Source organism: Lagenorhynchus albirostris, chromosome 9 (assembly GCF_949774975.1).
Source record: "Lagenorhynchus albirostris chromosome 9, mLagAlb1.1, whole genome shotgun sequence".
Taxonomy (NCBI): domain Eukaryota; kingdom Metazoa; phylum Chordata; class Mammalia; order Artiodactyla; family Delphinidae; genus Lagenorhynchus; species Lagenorhynchus albirostris.
The window spans coordinates 40,431,321-40,449,810 of NC_083103.1; the positions used below are offsets into that span (position 1 = coordinate 40,431,321).

General features: G+C 46.1%; 1 protein-coding gene across 1 annotated transcript in view; it reads right to left on the reverse strand.

Moving 5' to 3' along the window:
• INSC (INSC spindle orientation adaptor protein) overlaps positions 1-18,490 on the reverse strand; it is a 125,253-nt gene that overhangs the window by 60,904 nt on the left and 45,859 nt on the right. Inside the window, exons 3-5 of the mRNA XM_060157779.1 lie at positions 4,870-5,215; positions 3,835-3,887; positions 2,589-2,712 (exon numbers count right to left, since the gene is read on the reverse strand). Coding sequence (XP_060013762.1) covers positions 2,589-2,712; positions 3,835-3,887; positions 4,870-5,215 — 523 coding nt within the window. The remainder of the gene's footprint in view (positions 1-2,588; positions 2,713-3,834; positions 3,888-4,869; positions 5,216-18,490) is intronic.

The following is an 18,490-nucleotide window of genomic DNA, read 5'->3' on the forward strand; positions in this document are numbered from 1 at the left end:
GCTGGACATAACATTCCAGGATGGAGCAGACCAGTGCAGAGTAGTGCTATATTATCACTGCCCTTCTTGTAAGCACCATTCCACCATGTGTTGTGTTTTTGTGGTGGGCATGGAGGGCGGATGGAAAGAGTACTGTTCCTCTGCTCAAAAGCCTACATGGCTCCCTAGTGCAAAAAAGGCATTTCCCAAATTGCATTTCCTGAAACACCAGCATCCCAGAATAAATGGGTGTTTTAAGAATAAAAAAGATCTGTGACTAGGTAAGTTTGGAACACACTGCTTAACATTCATTCATTAATAAATCTTTATTAGATGCCTGCTGTATGCCAGGTACTGTTCTAGTCACTAGATATATATTCATGGACAAAAGAAAGAAAATCCCTGTTTATGGAAACTATAGGTCAGACAAGAAATACTATGAATGTGTGAGGACCTTTTAGAAGACTTGCAACACACAGTAACACATCATAAGAGAAATGCTGATGCAAAAAAATAAGCTTAATTTCATTTATGTCAAGATACCCCAAGCGTAGGATCCTTGTATGATTACTAATATACTAGAGAACAGGATTTGAGTTACCTGTTTAGGAAACACATGCTCACAGCACTGAACAGATTACCCTGCCTTCAGCCAGTGTATCTCTTTATGTCACCACTGTTTTGTATGGAAACTTTCTAATGTAAAAGGATGCTAAAGGTCAGCCAAGAAATATTAAGAGCACAGCAAGCTCAGCCCAAAGGAGGGCTTAGAGGACACCACTGGGCATGTGGGAGGGAAGGGGGGTTGTCAAGAAACTAACAAATATGCAGAGGAATGGAGGACAGACGCTGCTTCCCCCACCAGGAGAGGGAGACCAATGGGGGACTCAATTCTAAGAGAAAAGCAGCTGATCCAACAGCTCCCAAGCTGAGCATCAATGAGGCAGGTGGCCAGACTGGAAATGGGGCAGGATTTAGCCAGGGAAGTAGAAGCACCGGGTCAGGAATTCCACACCAAACAAGGTCAGGACGAGGAAAAAGCAGAATGGACGCAGTGCCCCAGGAAATCAGATACCTAGTCCACAAAGCCCAAGTCGGCTCCTGACAGCCCAAGAAGCTTTTCCCAGGAATCTGTGACCTGGAGCATCAAAAAGACAAGCTACCCTTTGCCCCTGGTGGAAAGAGCTAAGGACTACCTCCAACCCCAGCTGGCTTCCATTTACAATCCAACAGAACTCTTTTAAGCCCTTTTAAGTGAACCTGGTACTGCCAGGCAAGAGGGCACCAAAATGGCATAAAAAGCATCAGCGGGCACCTGAGCTCCTGCTCAAAACTTCCTCCAGGCTCCTCTCCTCCCCACCGCTAACTTCAATACCCTCGCTCATCACTCCTTCAATTTCTTCACCCACTTCGGCCCCATGTTCCACTGGGTCCCTCTAGACTTCCATTTGGGACACTGGCCTTAGCTTGAACCACCACCTGCCGGTACGCGTGACTGTCAACATTTGCTCATCGTGCCAGGTCCAGGGCCCCAGCCCTGGCCCTGCCCTTCCCTCGTCCCAGACTCTCGGGGCAGGGAGAGTGAACTCCGCAGACCCTTCTGGGTTGGGAGGGTGAGGCTGCACAGGGCCAGCTACCCTGACCAGCAAGTGAACCAGGTCAGAAGGGCCTGTGCTGTGTACAAGACGAGCCAGACACATTGGGAAGAGAGAAAGGAAACTCTGGGATAGGTAGAAAGGCCAAGTTTGGAGGGAGGCCGATATGGGAAGGGATTTGTTATTTGTGGAAACCTCTTATTTGGTGGTGGGAAAAGAATGGCAAATATGTAACACAATATTTCTGTAACTATAAATAACATGCAAATACCTTTCCTAATGCAAACCATATGGAATCAGCTTTTCTGGGAGGCTTTTAAAAATAGGAAAAGGCAAGAGAAGGAAATAATATGTATTTAATCCAGAAGTGCTAAGCACTTTTCATACGTTGTTTGCTTAGTCCTCTCACTTCTCTTCTAGGGAAGGTCTTCACTTTATATATGGGGAAAATGAGGCTATGGATTAAGGAATTTGACCAAGGTCCCATGATAAACCACAATTTGAAAGTAGATCTGTCAGGTTCCAAAGCCCTCGTTCTTTCTGAAATCAAGTACCACCTTCCCTAGAGGCAGGGGCTAGACTAGCTGACCTTCCTAGATTCTTCTCTATTGCCAGGATATTCAGAATTGACTTGTTCCCAGCAGGTGCCCTAAGTCTTTCAGGAATATAAGGATCTATTGTGTGCACTGTGAACAATAACTCAACAGAGAAGATTTAAGGTGGTGGTAGCAACACTGAAAGTGCAACTGGGAGACGCTGGGCCCTGCCACTGCCTTGTTGTGTGACCTTAGGTCAGTATCTGCCCTCTCTGGGCTCTAGTTTTCACATCTTGAAAATGCAGAATTGGGCTAGATGGTCAGGAAGGCTCCGTTCAGCTCTGACAGTCCTGTCTCTCAGGTGCTGGAGTTCACTTTGGTCGTCTGAGGAGGATGTCCCCCAAGAAAGCCCACTTTAGAGCTTCCCCGAGCCAGGCCCAGTCCCTCTGCCCACCTCCACTGCCCAGCCCACACTGACCTGCACCTCCCGGGTCAGGGCCAGCTCCAGCAGCTGGCCAAAGTGCTGGCCCAGCGTGCTCAGGGTCTCACTCACACAGGCCTTCATCGACTTCAGGATGTGCTCATTCTCAACCTGGAGGCACCTGGAGAAAGAAACCCTGGGTGGGCCACTGTAAGGGGCAGGTACTCAGCCCAGAGGCATTTTAGGGGACAGATCCGGGCCTGCAACAGGGCTGGTGGCGATGCGAGTGGCCTGGGAAGATGACATCAGCTCCTGGGGAGTCAGAGAGGGAATATTCCAAGGCTGGCTTGTCCCCTGGCTTCCTAGTGTTCAAAGAAGTGCTGGCCTGAAATAGGAGCTAACAGTCCATGTTGCCAGGAAGAAAGGCCATCAGAAAGCAGTCAAATCCATACCTCTGGGCTTCTCCCTGGGAGAATCTGCCATCATTGCGGCCAGGGTCTAGGGATGGTGGATGGGAGTCATAGAGGAGGGCTGCTGGTGTGCTAGGTATGCCTTGCTCACTCTAAAGGTATATGGCAATGCCTGTGACCCTTTAAGAAATAGCTACCTAAAGCGTGCAGACAGGAGCCTTTGGGGATTTTCCACTCACACAGGAAGACCAAGGTCAAATCCAGCCCTATGACCTGAGAATGTTTCACAACGGAAGGCCAAAGACCCCATGGCAGTCCTAGGAATGTCAAGTTCCAGGTTTTTCTTCTAGGGCCTGGGGGCTGGAAGGGGTGAGGGAGGGTGTCAACACGCACCCAGGTGTGCATACAGACAAGGTTGAGTGTGTGTACATTTCTGAGTGTAGACGTATGTGTGTTTATGTATGTGAGATACGGAGAAGAGATTGTGAGTGTATTTCTGTGATTGTGTGAGTGTATGTTTATATATCTGTGCATGTCTGTGAAATCCTTGTCAATGTGTATGTGAGTGCTTTCACCTTGTCTTGACTTTGAGATCAAGGGGCTTCCCAAAGCTGGGGTAAACTCTTTCCTTGTTACCAACCCTCAAGAATCCTCTTTCTTCCTATGCCCAGGCCTCTCCTCTGCCTTTTGCATTCTCCCAGGCCTGAAAATCGAGCAGAAAATCCCAAGGGAGTCTTTTAAGGTTGCTGATAAAAGTCAGCAAAAGGAAACTCCCAGACCACCACCAGGCCTCCCCACTCCCACTGTCCCTGTGGGAGAAGATGCCAGCCCCTTTCCCTGCCTGAGGACCGGCTGGCAGACCCTGTCTAGATTCACCCAGAGGCCAGATTTACCTCTCAGTGACCGCTGACAGCTCTGAGCACTTCTCCATTAGCAGCTTTTCAATCTGCAGAAAAATAGATCAATTTTATTCAATTCAGTGAGCACTGGTCGAGGACCAACTGCTGAGCTGGACCCTCTGGGGCATAAAGATGAAGAATCAAATCAGCCAATTTGTAAAACAGGCACATAAACTATAACACAGTGTGGTATGGATGGCAAAAGAGATCATCATCAGTTGCTTTGGGGGCTCAAAAAAAGAAAACTGAGCAATTAGTTATGCTGGGGGATCTGGGAAGCTTCAGAGAGGAAGGGGCATTTGAGCTGGGTTTTAAAGAATGAATAGAAGTTTACTGTCTGCAAAGTGGAGCAAGGAAAAGGGTAGAGCACTAAGGTGCAAAGAGATGCCAGAAGAAAGAGAAATAAAGGGGGATTTTCAGTGGTTTGCTTTGGACTTGGAGGAGATTCAAAACCATGGGCTTTGGAATTACACAGCCTTAGGTTGAATCCGGCTTATACCATTCACTGCATAACTTTGGGCAAGTTACTTAGGCTTTCTGAGTTTCTGTTTCCTCATCTATAAAGTGAGGACAACACCACTAGCTAATATTTTTAATTAATTTAATTTAATTAGGACTCAGCCCTCACAACACATCTATGAAATAAATGCTATTATTATACTCATTAGGATGATGGAACTGGGGCACAGAGAAGTTAAGTAACTTGGCAAGGTCACACAGCAGACAGAGCTGACACTTGAGCAGGCAGGCATTAAAGAGGGTGTATTTAACCATTGCACGGTGTCTCTCAGTGGTTATGTTGGCCTCAGAGGTTGTTCAAGGTAAATGAGGTGTATGTCAAAACATCTAGCACAATTCCTAGAACAGAGCAGATACTCAGTAAAGGTCCTTACTGTCTTCCCTGCTTCATTGGAAGTGGAGAGAGGTCCCTGAGACAAGAAGAGTTAGGACTCTACACAATTCAGACCCACTCTTCTAAAAGGCAACCCCATTCCGAGTGCCCACCCACGCCCATGCCAGGCAACCCACCTGGCCCATCTCCTGCGAGGAGCTCCTGCTAACAGCGCTGTACTCGCTGACCATGGAGCGGGCGTGGCAGGTCAGTCGCACGCTCATGCTATGGACACGCGCCCAGCGGTCCTGGGCCAGCTTCTGCCCGATCCTACGCAGCTCAGTGCTGATGACCCAGCCCCGCTTGAGCAGCAGCTGCAGGGGGTCTCCGGGGCCAGAACCGCCTGCCAGGATGAGGTCTCCCTGTGCATCCTCCTCCAGGCTGATGGGCTTTGCCTGCAGGACACACATGCACTCACACTCCGTCATGAGCTTCAGGTCCTCCATCCAGCGCTGGACCGAATCCACCTGCATCAGGTGCAGCCTGCAGCCGGGGAACAGTGCCATGAAGGCTATTAACACTCCACAATTTCCAAAGGTTTCAATTCCAAGCCATCTGGTGTTTACTAAACACCTACTATATGCTCATCACTGTTTCTTGCATTCACTTACCTTAATCCTCTTATTTCTCATTATGTCCATCTTACGGATAGTAAGATGTTTTGAGGGCAGATGACCAGACAAATCAGGCAATGAAATCTGACAGAGTAGCAGATTATCTTTACAATAAGAGGAAAATAGAAATAGCTTAAATATCAAATATTAGCTATGTCAAGTAAGCTATGGTACAGCTACATGGTTATATAATGTGCACTTATTTAAAATAATGCTTTCCAAAAGTTTATAGCAAAGAAAAATGTGTGCACTAATAAAATAAACCCACAGTATGCAAAGCAGTATGCAGAAATGTAAGCACAATTATTATAACTATGTTTAAAAGCTATCTCTAGAAAAAATATTTAAAAGAAATATTAAAATGCTAGTGGTTCTTTATGGGTGGTGAAACGAAAAGATTTTTCATTTGTTTTCAACCTTTCTCTAATTTCCAAATTTACTTTCATAAGCATATATACTAATTTTGTAATGGAACAAAATTAACTCTATTTAGTACAACAGCATGAGAATATCCATTAGATCTTAAGATCTTTGTCAAATAAAATTCACTCTAAAATTCACTTAATCAAATAATAGTAATATCAGATCATTAACAAAGCTTTGAACGTTGCTTGAATGAATTATATTTAATATCACATAAGTGCCAGACACTGTGGGAAAAGTGGAGATCAACATGCCACACCTCCCCTCTCATGGAGCTTTTGATCTGCCTAAAGAATCAAGACATAGTAATGAGAAGTTAAAAAACAATAGATTTCAACATCATTCGAAGATTATGACAGAAGAAGACATACATACTTAACCTTTAAGGCTGGGCTCAAGTCCCTTTGCCTTGGCTTGTAACAGTGTTCAAACTAGTCTTTCTGTTGCTAATCTTACCTGCCTCCAGCCATTCTCCACCTGCCACTAGTCATTCACTCATTCCACAAAACAGTATTCAGTGCCTACTATGTACCAAGTACTGTTCTAAGCTGGGCTTTAAGAGCAAGCAAGTAGATAAAAGTCATTTCCCTTGTAAAGGTTACATACAAGTGAGAGGGCAGTCAACTTCCAAAGTAATTTCCAGAATAAATAAGCAATGCATACAATACATTGGAGGTGGTCAGTGCTCTGAAGGAAAAGAACAGGGAAAAAGGATAGAGAGTTGTGGGGGTGAAAGGGGGAGTAGGCATTGCAATGTAAAATAAGTGGTTCAGAGAAGGCTCACTGAGGAAGGGACCTTTGAGCCAAGACATGAAGGACATGAGGGAGTGAGCCATGTAGATATCTGGGGGGAAATTGTTTCAGAGAGAGAGAACAGCAAGTGCAAAGGCCCTGAGGCATAAGTGTCCTTGAGATGTGTGAGAAAGACAAGAGTTAACCTGGCAGAGAGTGGGATGGAGGACTTGAGGTGAAAGCAGTGGAGGGCGGAGGTGAGCAGACCCTATGGAGCTGTGTGGGACAAGGTGAGGATTTGGCTTTTATTCTGAGTCAATACAGCCAGCACCCAGAAGGCATTGATGAGGCCAGGTAAGTAGGGCCAAGGTACCAAGTAGGACTGAAATGATAGCGGAATGCTCCAATTATCATGGTTAAAATCACGCCTTCATATTTACTGTTATTTAATGAGGAGTAGGACTTTCTGAACAATGCAGCTGTTTGTCTATGAGGTTTTTAAATGTAATTTTTAACCACAAAGCTTATACTGTTTATGCAAATTGTACATGTGGTTTCTTATAGCTTTTTAAATTGTTAAAAATAAAAGCTTACCAATATCCTTTCTTTCTCCCTCTCCCGTCATGAAAAATAACTATTATATTTTGTAAAGAATTTGAATAGATGATAGATAGATGGATAGATAGATGAAAAATCACTTTGTGGATATACCACAATTTATTAAACCATTTTCCCATTGCTGGGAACTCACTTTTCCAGTTCTTGACCACTATAAACACATATGCCCTTATATAACCAGTATCTTCATTCTATGCCATAGACCCCCAGGAGTAGGAGTGAAATTCTATAGATGCTGCCATATTGGCTCTCCAAGGCAGCAACGCATCCCATTCCCCGAACAATGCAGGAGAACTTTCTATACATATATCTTGTTACTCCCCTGCGTGAGTCCTCAGTGTGCCCCCAACTGACCACTCCCCCATAAGTTAAAATTCCTGAGGCTTAGATGGGGAGTGTCCAAGATCTGGCCCCAGCCTCCCTTCCCACACATCTCCCTTTTCCACCTTCCCTCATATCTTAGCACCCCCACCATAGACACACTATACTCCAGGTACTGTCAACCTTCCTGTTTCTCAAGCGTGGCTCTCTTTTACAGTCTCCCCCATGGCCTTGCACAGACAATTCCTCTCAGATCGGAATCCCCTTTCCTTCTTCTCTACCTGGCAAGCTCCTATTAACCCTGCAATACCCGGCTCTCGTGTTACTTTCTCTGAAGAGCCTCAGTCAGAGCTTATCAGCTGCCCCCCAGGACCCCCACCTCTCTGTGCATCCTCCATTGGAGCACTAATAACATTCTATTGCAATTTGTATGTTTGTCTGAACTCTCCAAGTCCTGTGAGGGACATCCCTCGTGTCTGGTTTATTACCAGCGCCTGACATATACCAGCTACACATCTGAAAGAGCGGCAGGCATTTACTGCCATACCTCTGCAGAAGACTCCACGTGCCTCCACCATTCCACCTCCCCAGGGAGTGCCCCACGAACAATGTCAACTAAAAAGAATGCACAACCTAAAAATTGAGAATTATGTTTTATTTGGCGGACAAAACTGAGGACTTCCAGTCTGGGAGGCAGCCTCTCAGAACAGCTCTGAGAGACTGCTCCAAAAAGGTAAAGGAGGAACCAGGATATAGAGGAGTTTTTGCAACAAAGACCAAATAGTCAGAACATCACAACATTACTGTTAAATAAAGATAACCAGACATCTCAGGTTAATGAATTTAGCACTTTACTGTGTATGGGAAGATGCAAGAGTCTGGGCCCACTGAAATCATTCCTTTGATATGTACCTTAGCTATCTAGGGCCAGTATCCTGTGCTTTCCCATCCTGCGTCCCCTCAGGGTGGCTGCAGAGGCTGAGGGCTTGACTGCGGGCAGCCCGTTTTTCTCCATCCTGAGTTCCCTCGGGGCTCACCTTTGCGGGGTGGCTATAGTGGCTTGATGGCTGCAACATCCTTTGTTTACTGACATGGCAGGCAACGTTTTTCATTCACGACAACATGATTGGAAAGGTGATATAGAGGATGGAAAAGTCTATGACCCTCATGTTCTAGAGATACAGAACAGGGAGGCAAACTGACCTAGGGGCTTTTAGGGGGCAACAAATGAACTAGTCACTCACTCACTGACTCATTCTCTCCATAAACACTTTGCTGTGGACATCTGTTGTTTTTGTCTTCCCAGCATTCTCCCTCCTTCTGCCATCAGTAGCAAAGACGAGTTCTATTAGCTGCCTCTTGGGGCAACCTAGACTTCAGCGTTTCTCTCCTCTTTGGGGAAGGCCCCTCCTCCCAAACACAGAGTGGTCCCCCAGGGGAGATGTCTGCGCTGTGTGAAGACACCCTTGGCCATAGCTGGTGGTTAATCCATGGGTGGGCTCCTGAACCAAGCTGCATGAATCCAATTCCCTCTCCCCAAACTGAGAAGCTTAGAACCAAGAGTTACACAGACTGGAGTTGTTGGACGCAGGTCACGTTCGTGACGGCAAATTCCGTTGTTCCACCAGGAACTCCAGCATCATTTGGGGACTGGGAAATAAGGCCAAGAGTTAACTTCCATTGCTTGCAACCAAAGGAAACTTTTCTAAAGCACACATTCACAAATAACTAAGCAGAGTTGAGTCGGTGCCATCCCTTAGAGAAAAGATTTTCTGGGAATTCAAAGAAGGGAGCTACTCCTTTCAGTTGGAGATCAGGGGACGGTTCATGTAGAAAGCGGCATTAGAGCTGGGTAGGGTTCGGACACACGAAGACAGTGGGAGAATCCTCCAGGGTGCGGCAGACAACAGGACAATGAGTAGATTAGTTGGGCTAGAGTTATATATTCTGGAAAAGAGGCTGCTGTGAAGGGCAGATCTGGAGAAGGGGGAAAGCCCTGATCTTGAAAAACTTTGAAGCCAGAGTAGGGGTTGGGCATTTATGCTGAAAGCCACAAGAAGCTATCCAAGGGTGGCAGGCAGGGCAACAGGGGTAGAGACCAGTGGAGTTGAAAGACTCCTACCTAAATCACAGCAGCTGGAGCCAGCACCCAGCACAAAGGGAACCCATGGTGCTGGGGTGGGCTCTTAGCATGTCTCCCTGTGGAAGAGCTCTGGGGTCCTCATGGGGGAGTTACTCACACCCCCTTACTTCTGGCCTGGGTGGGAAAGGGCCGTGGAAGAACCAGGTAGAGAGAAAAAGGGAGTCAGAGCCACCACATGCCTCTGGTGTAAGCCCATCCCAGGAGGCCTGATTAGATTCCAAACTCATATTTTCATCACCCGCCTTCACCCCCAACTCACACGCAGGCATTACTCAGTTCTTGCTCTTTAAGATCTTTAAAAATTAGAAAGAAAGTGGGATTTTAGAAGCTGTGTGGATTAAAATCCTAGCTGATTTATCACTCTGCTGGTAAGAGAAATGGAATGACGAAACTATTGATTTCCCCAATGTTTGTGCATTTGTGCCCATGCGTGTCCGTGTTTGTGGATATGAACTCATTCGGGTGTCTGTCTATATTGTCTGTGCGCCAGTGTCTGGGCGTCTGGGTGAGAGTTTGTGTATCTCTACCTGCGTAAATACTCAGATGAGTTTGTGTGTTTACTGGTTTTGTGCCAGAGAAACTCGATGATTAAAAACGGATGGGGTGGGGTGGGGCTTGAGCATGGACTGCACTTAATCACTCAATTCCAAAGGGAAGAGTCTATTAAGTGGAGAAAAGCAGTAGCTTTGCAGTGGAGAAACCTGGCAAATACCACCTTAACCAAGAGATCAAAGTGAATCTCACTGCTGATACGCCACGTTGATAGCATGTACCCCTGATACTACGTGATGAAGACACTTCACCGCTGCAGCATTTTCCCTGAAACCCATAACTCAGTCTCATCATAGGAAAAACACTGGGGACCCAAACCAAGGGACGTTGTACAAAAGACCTGACCAGGACTCATCAAAACGGTCAGGGTCATCAAAAGCAAGGGGTGACCGAGAAACTGTCACAGGCCAGAGGAGACTAAGGAGACGTGACGATGACGACATGTAACAGGATGTCCTGGATGGAATCCTGAAACAAAAGAAGACATTCGTGGAAAAACTAGTGAAATCCGAATAAAGTCTGGAAATTAGTTAATAGTAAAGCACCAATGCTGCTTCCTTAGTTGTGGCCAATGTACCAACCTGCTATTAGACACTAATCAGAGGAACTGGGTATGGGGTATATAGAAACACCGTGCACTATCTTGGCAACTTTCTGTAAATCCAAAACTACTTAAAAAATTTTTTTTAATTTCTTTTAAAAAGATGAGGTTCGGCAGGGAGGTGGAGTCCAGAAGACAAGCCTGAGTGTTTTCTACCCCAACTCGCCAGAAAGAATCTCACATCACTTGCTTCTTCCCCAACCAGAAGCATGGGCTGAGACAGTCTGTCTCTCTGACTTTGTGTCGTGAGCCTGCAGAAAGAAGACTTAGAGCAGCGGTCCCCAAGCTTTTGGGCACCAGGGACCAGTTCTGTGGAAGACAATTGCTCTAGGGACCGGTGGCGGGGGTCGGTGTGTGGGGTCTGGTTCGGGCGGTAATGCGAGCTATGGCGAGCGGCAGATGAAGTTTCACTCTCTCGCCACTCACCTGCTGCTCTGCGGCCCGGTTCCTAACAGGCCTCAGACCAGTACCGGTCCACAGCCCAGGGCTTGGGGACCTCTGCCTTGGAGCATCAAAGCTCCAGTGGACGGGAGGGAGAAACCTGGCTAAGGAGCCTGAAGCGGAAGGACAGAGGGTCCGCAGTTGGGCTAGGGGATGGAAGTTGTCCTCTAGGGGGAAGAAACAGTGGAAGCCTAGCTGGCTTTGCCTTCAGTCGACCCCATCAGCCGCCCTAGAGCCCAGCAAGGGCTGAATCCCAGGCCAGCCTCTTGGACTTGTGCCTTCTATGCTTAGCTACCTCAGGGAGGCCTCCCTCTGGCGTTCAGCCCCTCATACTGGCTCAGGAAGATGCCGCTCCCTCATTAATTGCCTGAACAGGCCTGGAACCAGAGCTTCCTCAGGACAGAACCGCTTATCAGGTAAAGGCCTTGAGCGTAAGAGGAGCTTCCGCAGGCCCAGGCCAACAAGGCTTGCACGTCTGCGCGCAGGGGTAGAAAGAGCTGGCTCTGCTGTTCGTCATCTGTGTAATTGAAGGCAGGCTGCCACTGCTGCTGCCTTTCTTTTTTCTTCCTTTTTTCTGAGATTTTTATTGAAATAACATATGTATATAAAAGTGAACAAATCATAATATCAAGCTGCAGTTCCATGAATTTTCATAAGGTCAACACACCCTTGTATCCAGGAACCAGATAAAGAAATAGAATATTAGCAGCATCCCAGAAGCCTCCCTTGCAACCCCTTCTGGACACTCCCCAACCAGAATAACCAGTATCCTGACTCTCACAACATACATTCGTCTTTTGAGTAAGTTTCTTAACCTCTCTGAGCTTCAATTTCTTCACCTGTAAAACAGAGATAATGATAGAACCTTCCACAGTGAGTTGATGGAAGGATTAAATTAAATGGTGAACGTAAAGGGCCTAGGACAGTGCATAGCACAAAGGAGATGCTCAAAAATGTTCATTCTCTTTGCTGCCTTTCCCCATAGCAACACTTCAGCACCTCTACTAATTATAATAGAGGCTAGAATTTAGTGAGCACATTCCATGTGCTGAGCACTATGCTAAGTGCTTTACATGAACTATTTGATCTACTCCTCAGGACAACTATCTGAGTTGGGTCTTATTATCATTCCCATTTTACAGATGAGGAAACTGAGATGCAGAGAAGTAAAATCACCCCAGGAAAAAGCAGTAGCACTGAGATTGAAACCCTAGTCTCTCTGGTTCCAGAGTCTACTCTCAACTGCTATGCTTCACTGCTTCCTATTCTACCTGAAGAAGAACAGAGAGCAAGATAAGATGCCTTAACACAGGGAGATATGCAGGGCCATTTTCCCAAGAAAGAACTTCAGGGGCTGCTTATCAGCAACAGGAAGATGAAGGAAAGCTATGAGCCCTGGCTCTGCCTAAAGCTCTGGGTAGCGGGAGGATCAGGATCACAGGCCCCAGAGATGTAATTGCTGCTTTCAGGCCAAACCCACTCCCGGCCGTGCAGTTCCAGGAGCTGCCTTCCAGGGTGACAGCCTCAGAGATGAGGACAGACAAGGGGCGCCTGTGGGGAAAGCAGAATCTGGTTTTCTTTTAAGAATGAGCTTAAAATAACTTCTATTTCCAGAGATTGTTTAAACAGATACCTCCTCTTTCTCCCCCAGCAGCAACCAAACATACAGAGAAGAATAAATGAGCAGAGTAGTAAAGCCCATGGGCCCCTGCCTCCTCCTGACCCCGCTCAGTGGCTCATCCCACTTAGGTCCAAGGCCAGCTCTGACCAGGGAAGAGAGGACGTTGGAGGTTCTGGCCCACCGGCAGGTGGAGGGCAAAATGGGCTGATGCTCAAGGCATGTATATACCTATGAAGCCTGACTTTGCCCAGCTTGCTTTGCACCCAAGCTGCCCTAGTTACAACTAAACCATCGGGATAATAATATAATTGTGTTTAGCTAAAAAACAAATAAGTAGGGCTTCCCTGATGGCTCAGTGGTTGAGAGTCCGCCTGCCGATGCAGGGGACACGGGTTCGTGCCCTGGTCCGGGAAGATCCCACATGCCACGGAGCGGCTGGGCCCGTGAGCCATGGCCGCTGAGCCTGTGCGTCCGGAGCCCGTGCTCCGCAACGGGAGAGGCCACAGCACTGAGGGGCCCGCGTACCGCAAAAAAAACCCCACAAATAAATAAGTAATAGAGGATTGGTGAAAAGCAGCTCTGAAGTCACAGGGAAAGGGAAAATAGACAAAATCCACCAGTAATAACAACTAATGTTTATTGGACCCCAGGACTCTACAATTATCATGTAGTATTTTATTCTCACAGTAACCTGATTAAGTGAACACTCTTATTGTCTCCACTTTACGGATGAGAATACAGAGGTGCAGAAGACCTACATGACTTAAGAGAGCCAGAACTCCATGTAGGCAGCCTGATTTCATAGACTATGTGCGGCCGTACTAAATGGTTTCTCCACCTGTCTCTCTCGTCCACCAGACTTTGAGATCTTCTCAAAGGCAGGCACTGTCTGATCTATCTCAGCATCACCAGCACTCAGCACAGGGCCTGACATATAGCAGATGTCATTATATACTTAATTGAATCAAGTAAACCAGAGACCACCTGGGAAACGGACTGTGAGCCTTGCCATGCCAGATGAAAATATTTCCAGAACTAGCAGAGTGTCATGCAAGATGAGCATGAGCGCCCTGACCTGGCACATGGATTGGAATCCCTGAACTCACCCCTTCCTCTCTTCTGGGGCTCTACTTCAGAAGACGTGGACTCTGTCTTTGGCTTGGATGTCAGAAAAAGCATAGGTCAGCTCATTGCGATACTTTTTTCCCTGTGGTTAAAATTTGAGGTTGGGTAAGTAACTAGATACCACAAAAGACATGATGATAAACTTTTTTTGTTTTAAATAGAAATACTTAAAGCAGGTGTCAGCAGAATCAGAGAGACCTTTGTAAAAGGCATTGTTCAAACATTCCTATATTCCACCAAGCCATGCTCTGGTTGGGTAGAGCTTGGACCTTTAGCAACCATTATCCCAATTCTCAGAAATTTCAGGCAAATGGTTTTCCAGTGAGGTGTGGAGATATATAGCTAAGCCTTGGAGAAGTAGCTGAAGGGAGGTCTGTGCTCCCATAAGAAGGGCCTGTCCCCACATGATGCCTGTAACATAAAATATTCTCAACCAGTTTGATAAGGTTTAAAACAATACCTGGTCAATTCAGTGAAACACTACAGATGCTGATCATGTGCCAGGCTTTGTGCTGGTGACCCTTGCCCTTAGGAAGCTCACACTGTCTAAGAGATAAACAGACATAAACAAATATAGCCCAACCTCATTCTCATCCTAACATGATGTACCAGAGTGTCAAGTATTTCCAGGAGTTCCTAGAGTTCGTCTCATATATATATTTCCACCCCCCCCAAAAAAAAGACTGGTTCAGTCAACCACAAGGCAGCATTGGATAATTCTGTCATCTCTTCTTCCTTTAGCAGCCTTACACTAGGTATAATTCTAGTTGCCAGGTCCTGCCAGGTCCACCCAGCATGGCTGCCTTTCCTTCTGGGTAATATCATGCTGTCTGATCTCTACTAGACATCTCTGACTGTCATAGTCGCTGCTTCTTCTCTTACTGCTGTATCTTCTAGGTACCACTGTGCCGGCATCAGAGCCAGGCATGACACTGGGTCTTCTGGGCATCATGTGGCTTCTGTTGGGTACCAGTGCTCCCCTCAGGGCATGAACTCTGGAGCTAGATTGCCTGGATTAAATCCTAGTCTGCCACTTGCTAACTACAACTTTGGGAAAGCCTCTTTGTATTTCAGTTTCCTCTTCCTCAATGGCAAAAGGGAATGATAATAGTACCTAACTCCTAGGCTTTTTGTGATTATTAAATGAAGTGAATATATGAATATATATATTCACACACATACATATGTATACAAACGTTTGTAAATATTTGCTTAGAATAATGCCTGATAGGCAATATTGCATGTGTTAGTTATTTCTGGAGTGATTTGAATTAAAGCAGCTGGTAACATCAGAACTTAGTTACTTAAACGTGAGAGAAATAAGGAAGAATTCTGGAAAGATGACAGTAGTGGCAGCATAGTTTATCAATCACTCCAATTTCCCATATAAAAACTGACAGAGCAACTAGATAACAAGGCCCAAACCCCATGGATAATATTTACAGCAAAGCTAGATGATAAAGCATTCCTACAAACCTCAAAATACAAGCGTGGGGCGGTGGGGGGGGCAAACCACCTGCAGGTACAAGACTGCTCGGTATCATCTGTATGAGAGGAAGAAGAAGGAAAGAATAAGGTGGCATCTGGAGAACATGGGAAAGGAGAACCCCAATGTAGCCACTGGGTATTTACTGGAAAGCACAGTGTGACGATTTGAGAATAATAACTGAAATTAGAAGGGGTTTGCCTCTCCAATGAGGTGAGTGCAAGGCACGTACTCTGAACTCTCAAAACTGACCCAACAGGAATCTCTTCTACAACAAAACACCACCTTAAGAAGAAACTTTTGGGAGTAAAATCGAAATTGAGAAGGACAGAGATAATAGAGACAGAAGGAAGAGAGTTCAGGCCAATGTGAGGGGCAGAACAGAGCTAGGAACCTTAGAAAGCAGATCACTATATTTTTGAACCCTACACAAAAGCAAAAGAAGACGGAGCTCTATGAAGTTAGAACAGATTTCCTGAGCCCTACTTCTCTCTAAAAGTTTATGGAAACTAATTTCACATACAAATGAGCAAAAAAAATTTATTAAAGTATCATCCCATGCATAGTTACTTTAGAAAGAGAATAAAGAGCAGAATAATATTGCTACGATGAGATAATGCCAAGAGAATGTACTCAAAAACAGAAGGAAACTATAAATTACTGTTTCACTATTTCAACAACCATTATCAAATGAGTTGAAATTTTTAAGAAAAATGATATATACCGAGTATACTACCTATATGGAAACAAGCATACAAGGTGTATTCTAGTAAGATTATTGGACTTTTAAAAGAAAAAAAGAGGGCTTCCCTGGTGGCGCAGTGGTTGGGAGTCGGCCTGCCGGTACAGGGGGCACGGGTTTGTGCCCCGGTCTGGGAGGGTCCCGCGTGCCGCGCGGCGGCTGGGCCCGTGAGCCGTGGCCGCTGAGCCTGCGCGTCCGGAGCCTGTGCTCCGCAACAGGAGAGGCCACGGCGGTGGGAGGCCCGCGTACCGCAAAAAAAAAAAAAAAAAAAAGTGCACGTTATTTATAAGGGACAGGAAATTATGCTCTGATAACTTTCTTAGAGCAATCCTTTATACCAGAAAAAAAGTACAGTAACATATTTAAAATATTCGATATGAAAAGAAACCAAGGATATTATATTTAGCCAAATGACGTTCAAGAATAAGATGAGGAGTCCTGATTTGTGTAGCAGCAGTGGTGTTGGAAGACAATCACTCAAGAATAATTAAGATAAAATCGATAGGACTTGAATACCAATTCAGATGCAAGATGAACAACAGGGACTAGTCAAAGATGTGACCCAAATTTTTGACTCAAGCAGATGAATGGACAGGAGAAACCAGTTCAGAAAACAGGAAGGCGGGTTCAGCTTGAGACTTGTTGAGTCTGATGGGACGACTGTCTCTTCTTTTGAAGAAGGCCCATCCCTCTCACTGGACTGCCCTCCCATCGAACTTCATTCCCCAAACTTCCAGGCCCTCCCAGACTGCACGCAGAGTGTGTGACCCACATACCCTCACACATTCCACCCTGAATATTCATTCAGTCAGTATTTCCTTAGTGCCTACTTTGTGCCGGGAACCGTTCCAGCTGCTTGGGATACAGAGTGAACACAGCCAACAAACAGCCCTGCCCCATGAAAGGTACATTACAGCAGGGAAAACAGACAATAGTAATAAACGTAATCGATTTAACAGTGCCTAGTATGTTAAAACCAGATAATTTCCTTTCAAAAGAAGAGTTAGAATAAGTGGGGACAAGACTGTTCATGTGAGAGGCAGGGAGGGAAGAGCCACTTCAAATAGTGGGTCAGGGTAGGACTCATTGAGAAGGTAAGCTGAGAGGGAATGCTTCAGAGAAAACCAACCATGCTGATGTGCGGGTGCTTTCGGGGCAGAGGGAAAAGATGGTGCAAAGGCCTCCTGTGGGAGTAAGCCTGGGCGCTGGAGAAACAGTACAGAGGTAAGCGCGGCCAGAATGGAGTGGAGCAAGGGAAAGATCAGTAGGAGTGAGAAGGGACTCAGGCTAGATCCTAGAGGGCCCTGAAAGCCACTGCAAGCCCTCTGGGGTTTCACTCTGAGTAAACAGCAGGATTCCTCCCGAGACATCCGAGGAGCCTTGTCATCAGCTGGGTCCACCTGGCCCCTACGCCGTTCTACAACCCAACCTGGAAGGCTCTCTCACTAAGGGCTTTATAAAAACCGCACATAATGAATTTAGACTGACTTAACCTCTGCTATGCGGTGAACTATAAACTGTTTATTGAACAGTTAATGTAAGCATAATTATTTATGCAACAAGCTGTAAATAATTTACAGTATGGTTAGGAAATTAACTTCCCACCTCTCTTCACTAAGGCACTGGTGAACTGGTGAAACCCAGCCAGCTGAGACCAAAGGAAATGTTGCTTCTCTGATCACGTTCAAATCTTCCAGTGTTTTCATTGCCCTGCTCCTGAGCCACGTTGAGCTGCATTACAGGCCTTTTTCGTGTTGAGGCTTTTGTGAAAGGGGCAGACAATTCTCCATCTCTGTCCCTAACCACTCCTAGCTCACATTTTAAGGGTGGAGCCTTCCCCAGCATATGGTGTTGGACAGCTCACAGCAGCCTTGCCCCTAACTTGTGGCTGACCCATGCATGCAATGCCAGAACCAGGAAGGAAGTAATCTCTCCTTCGATGAATCTGCACGATGTTTCCTGCATCACCTATTGTGCTGGGGATGGCCCCTGTCTCTCCGTGTTCCCTGCAGTGACCCTCTGCTCCAAGCTGCAGCACTGGAAAGAGTTTTCAGATCACTCCCCAGAAATCCCCATTTTCATTATTCATCCTAGCCCTTTTGACATATGTGTTCCATAACATTTTCGGTTAATTGAACGGTCCTGTATAACACGGTAAGAGAGTTGATCCTGCTTTTCAGATATTTCCAGGAGTGCTGGCCCACGAATACACCTTGAAGCTAATACCTGCGAGTAATTTATGAAGGGGATATGGATACTGGCATCATAGTCACTTTGTCCTGTCCATGTCTCCAGGTTTTGGCTTCCAGCAATCTATAGAAGGACTTGAAGGTAGGGAA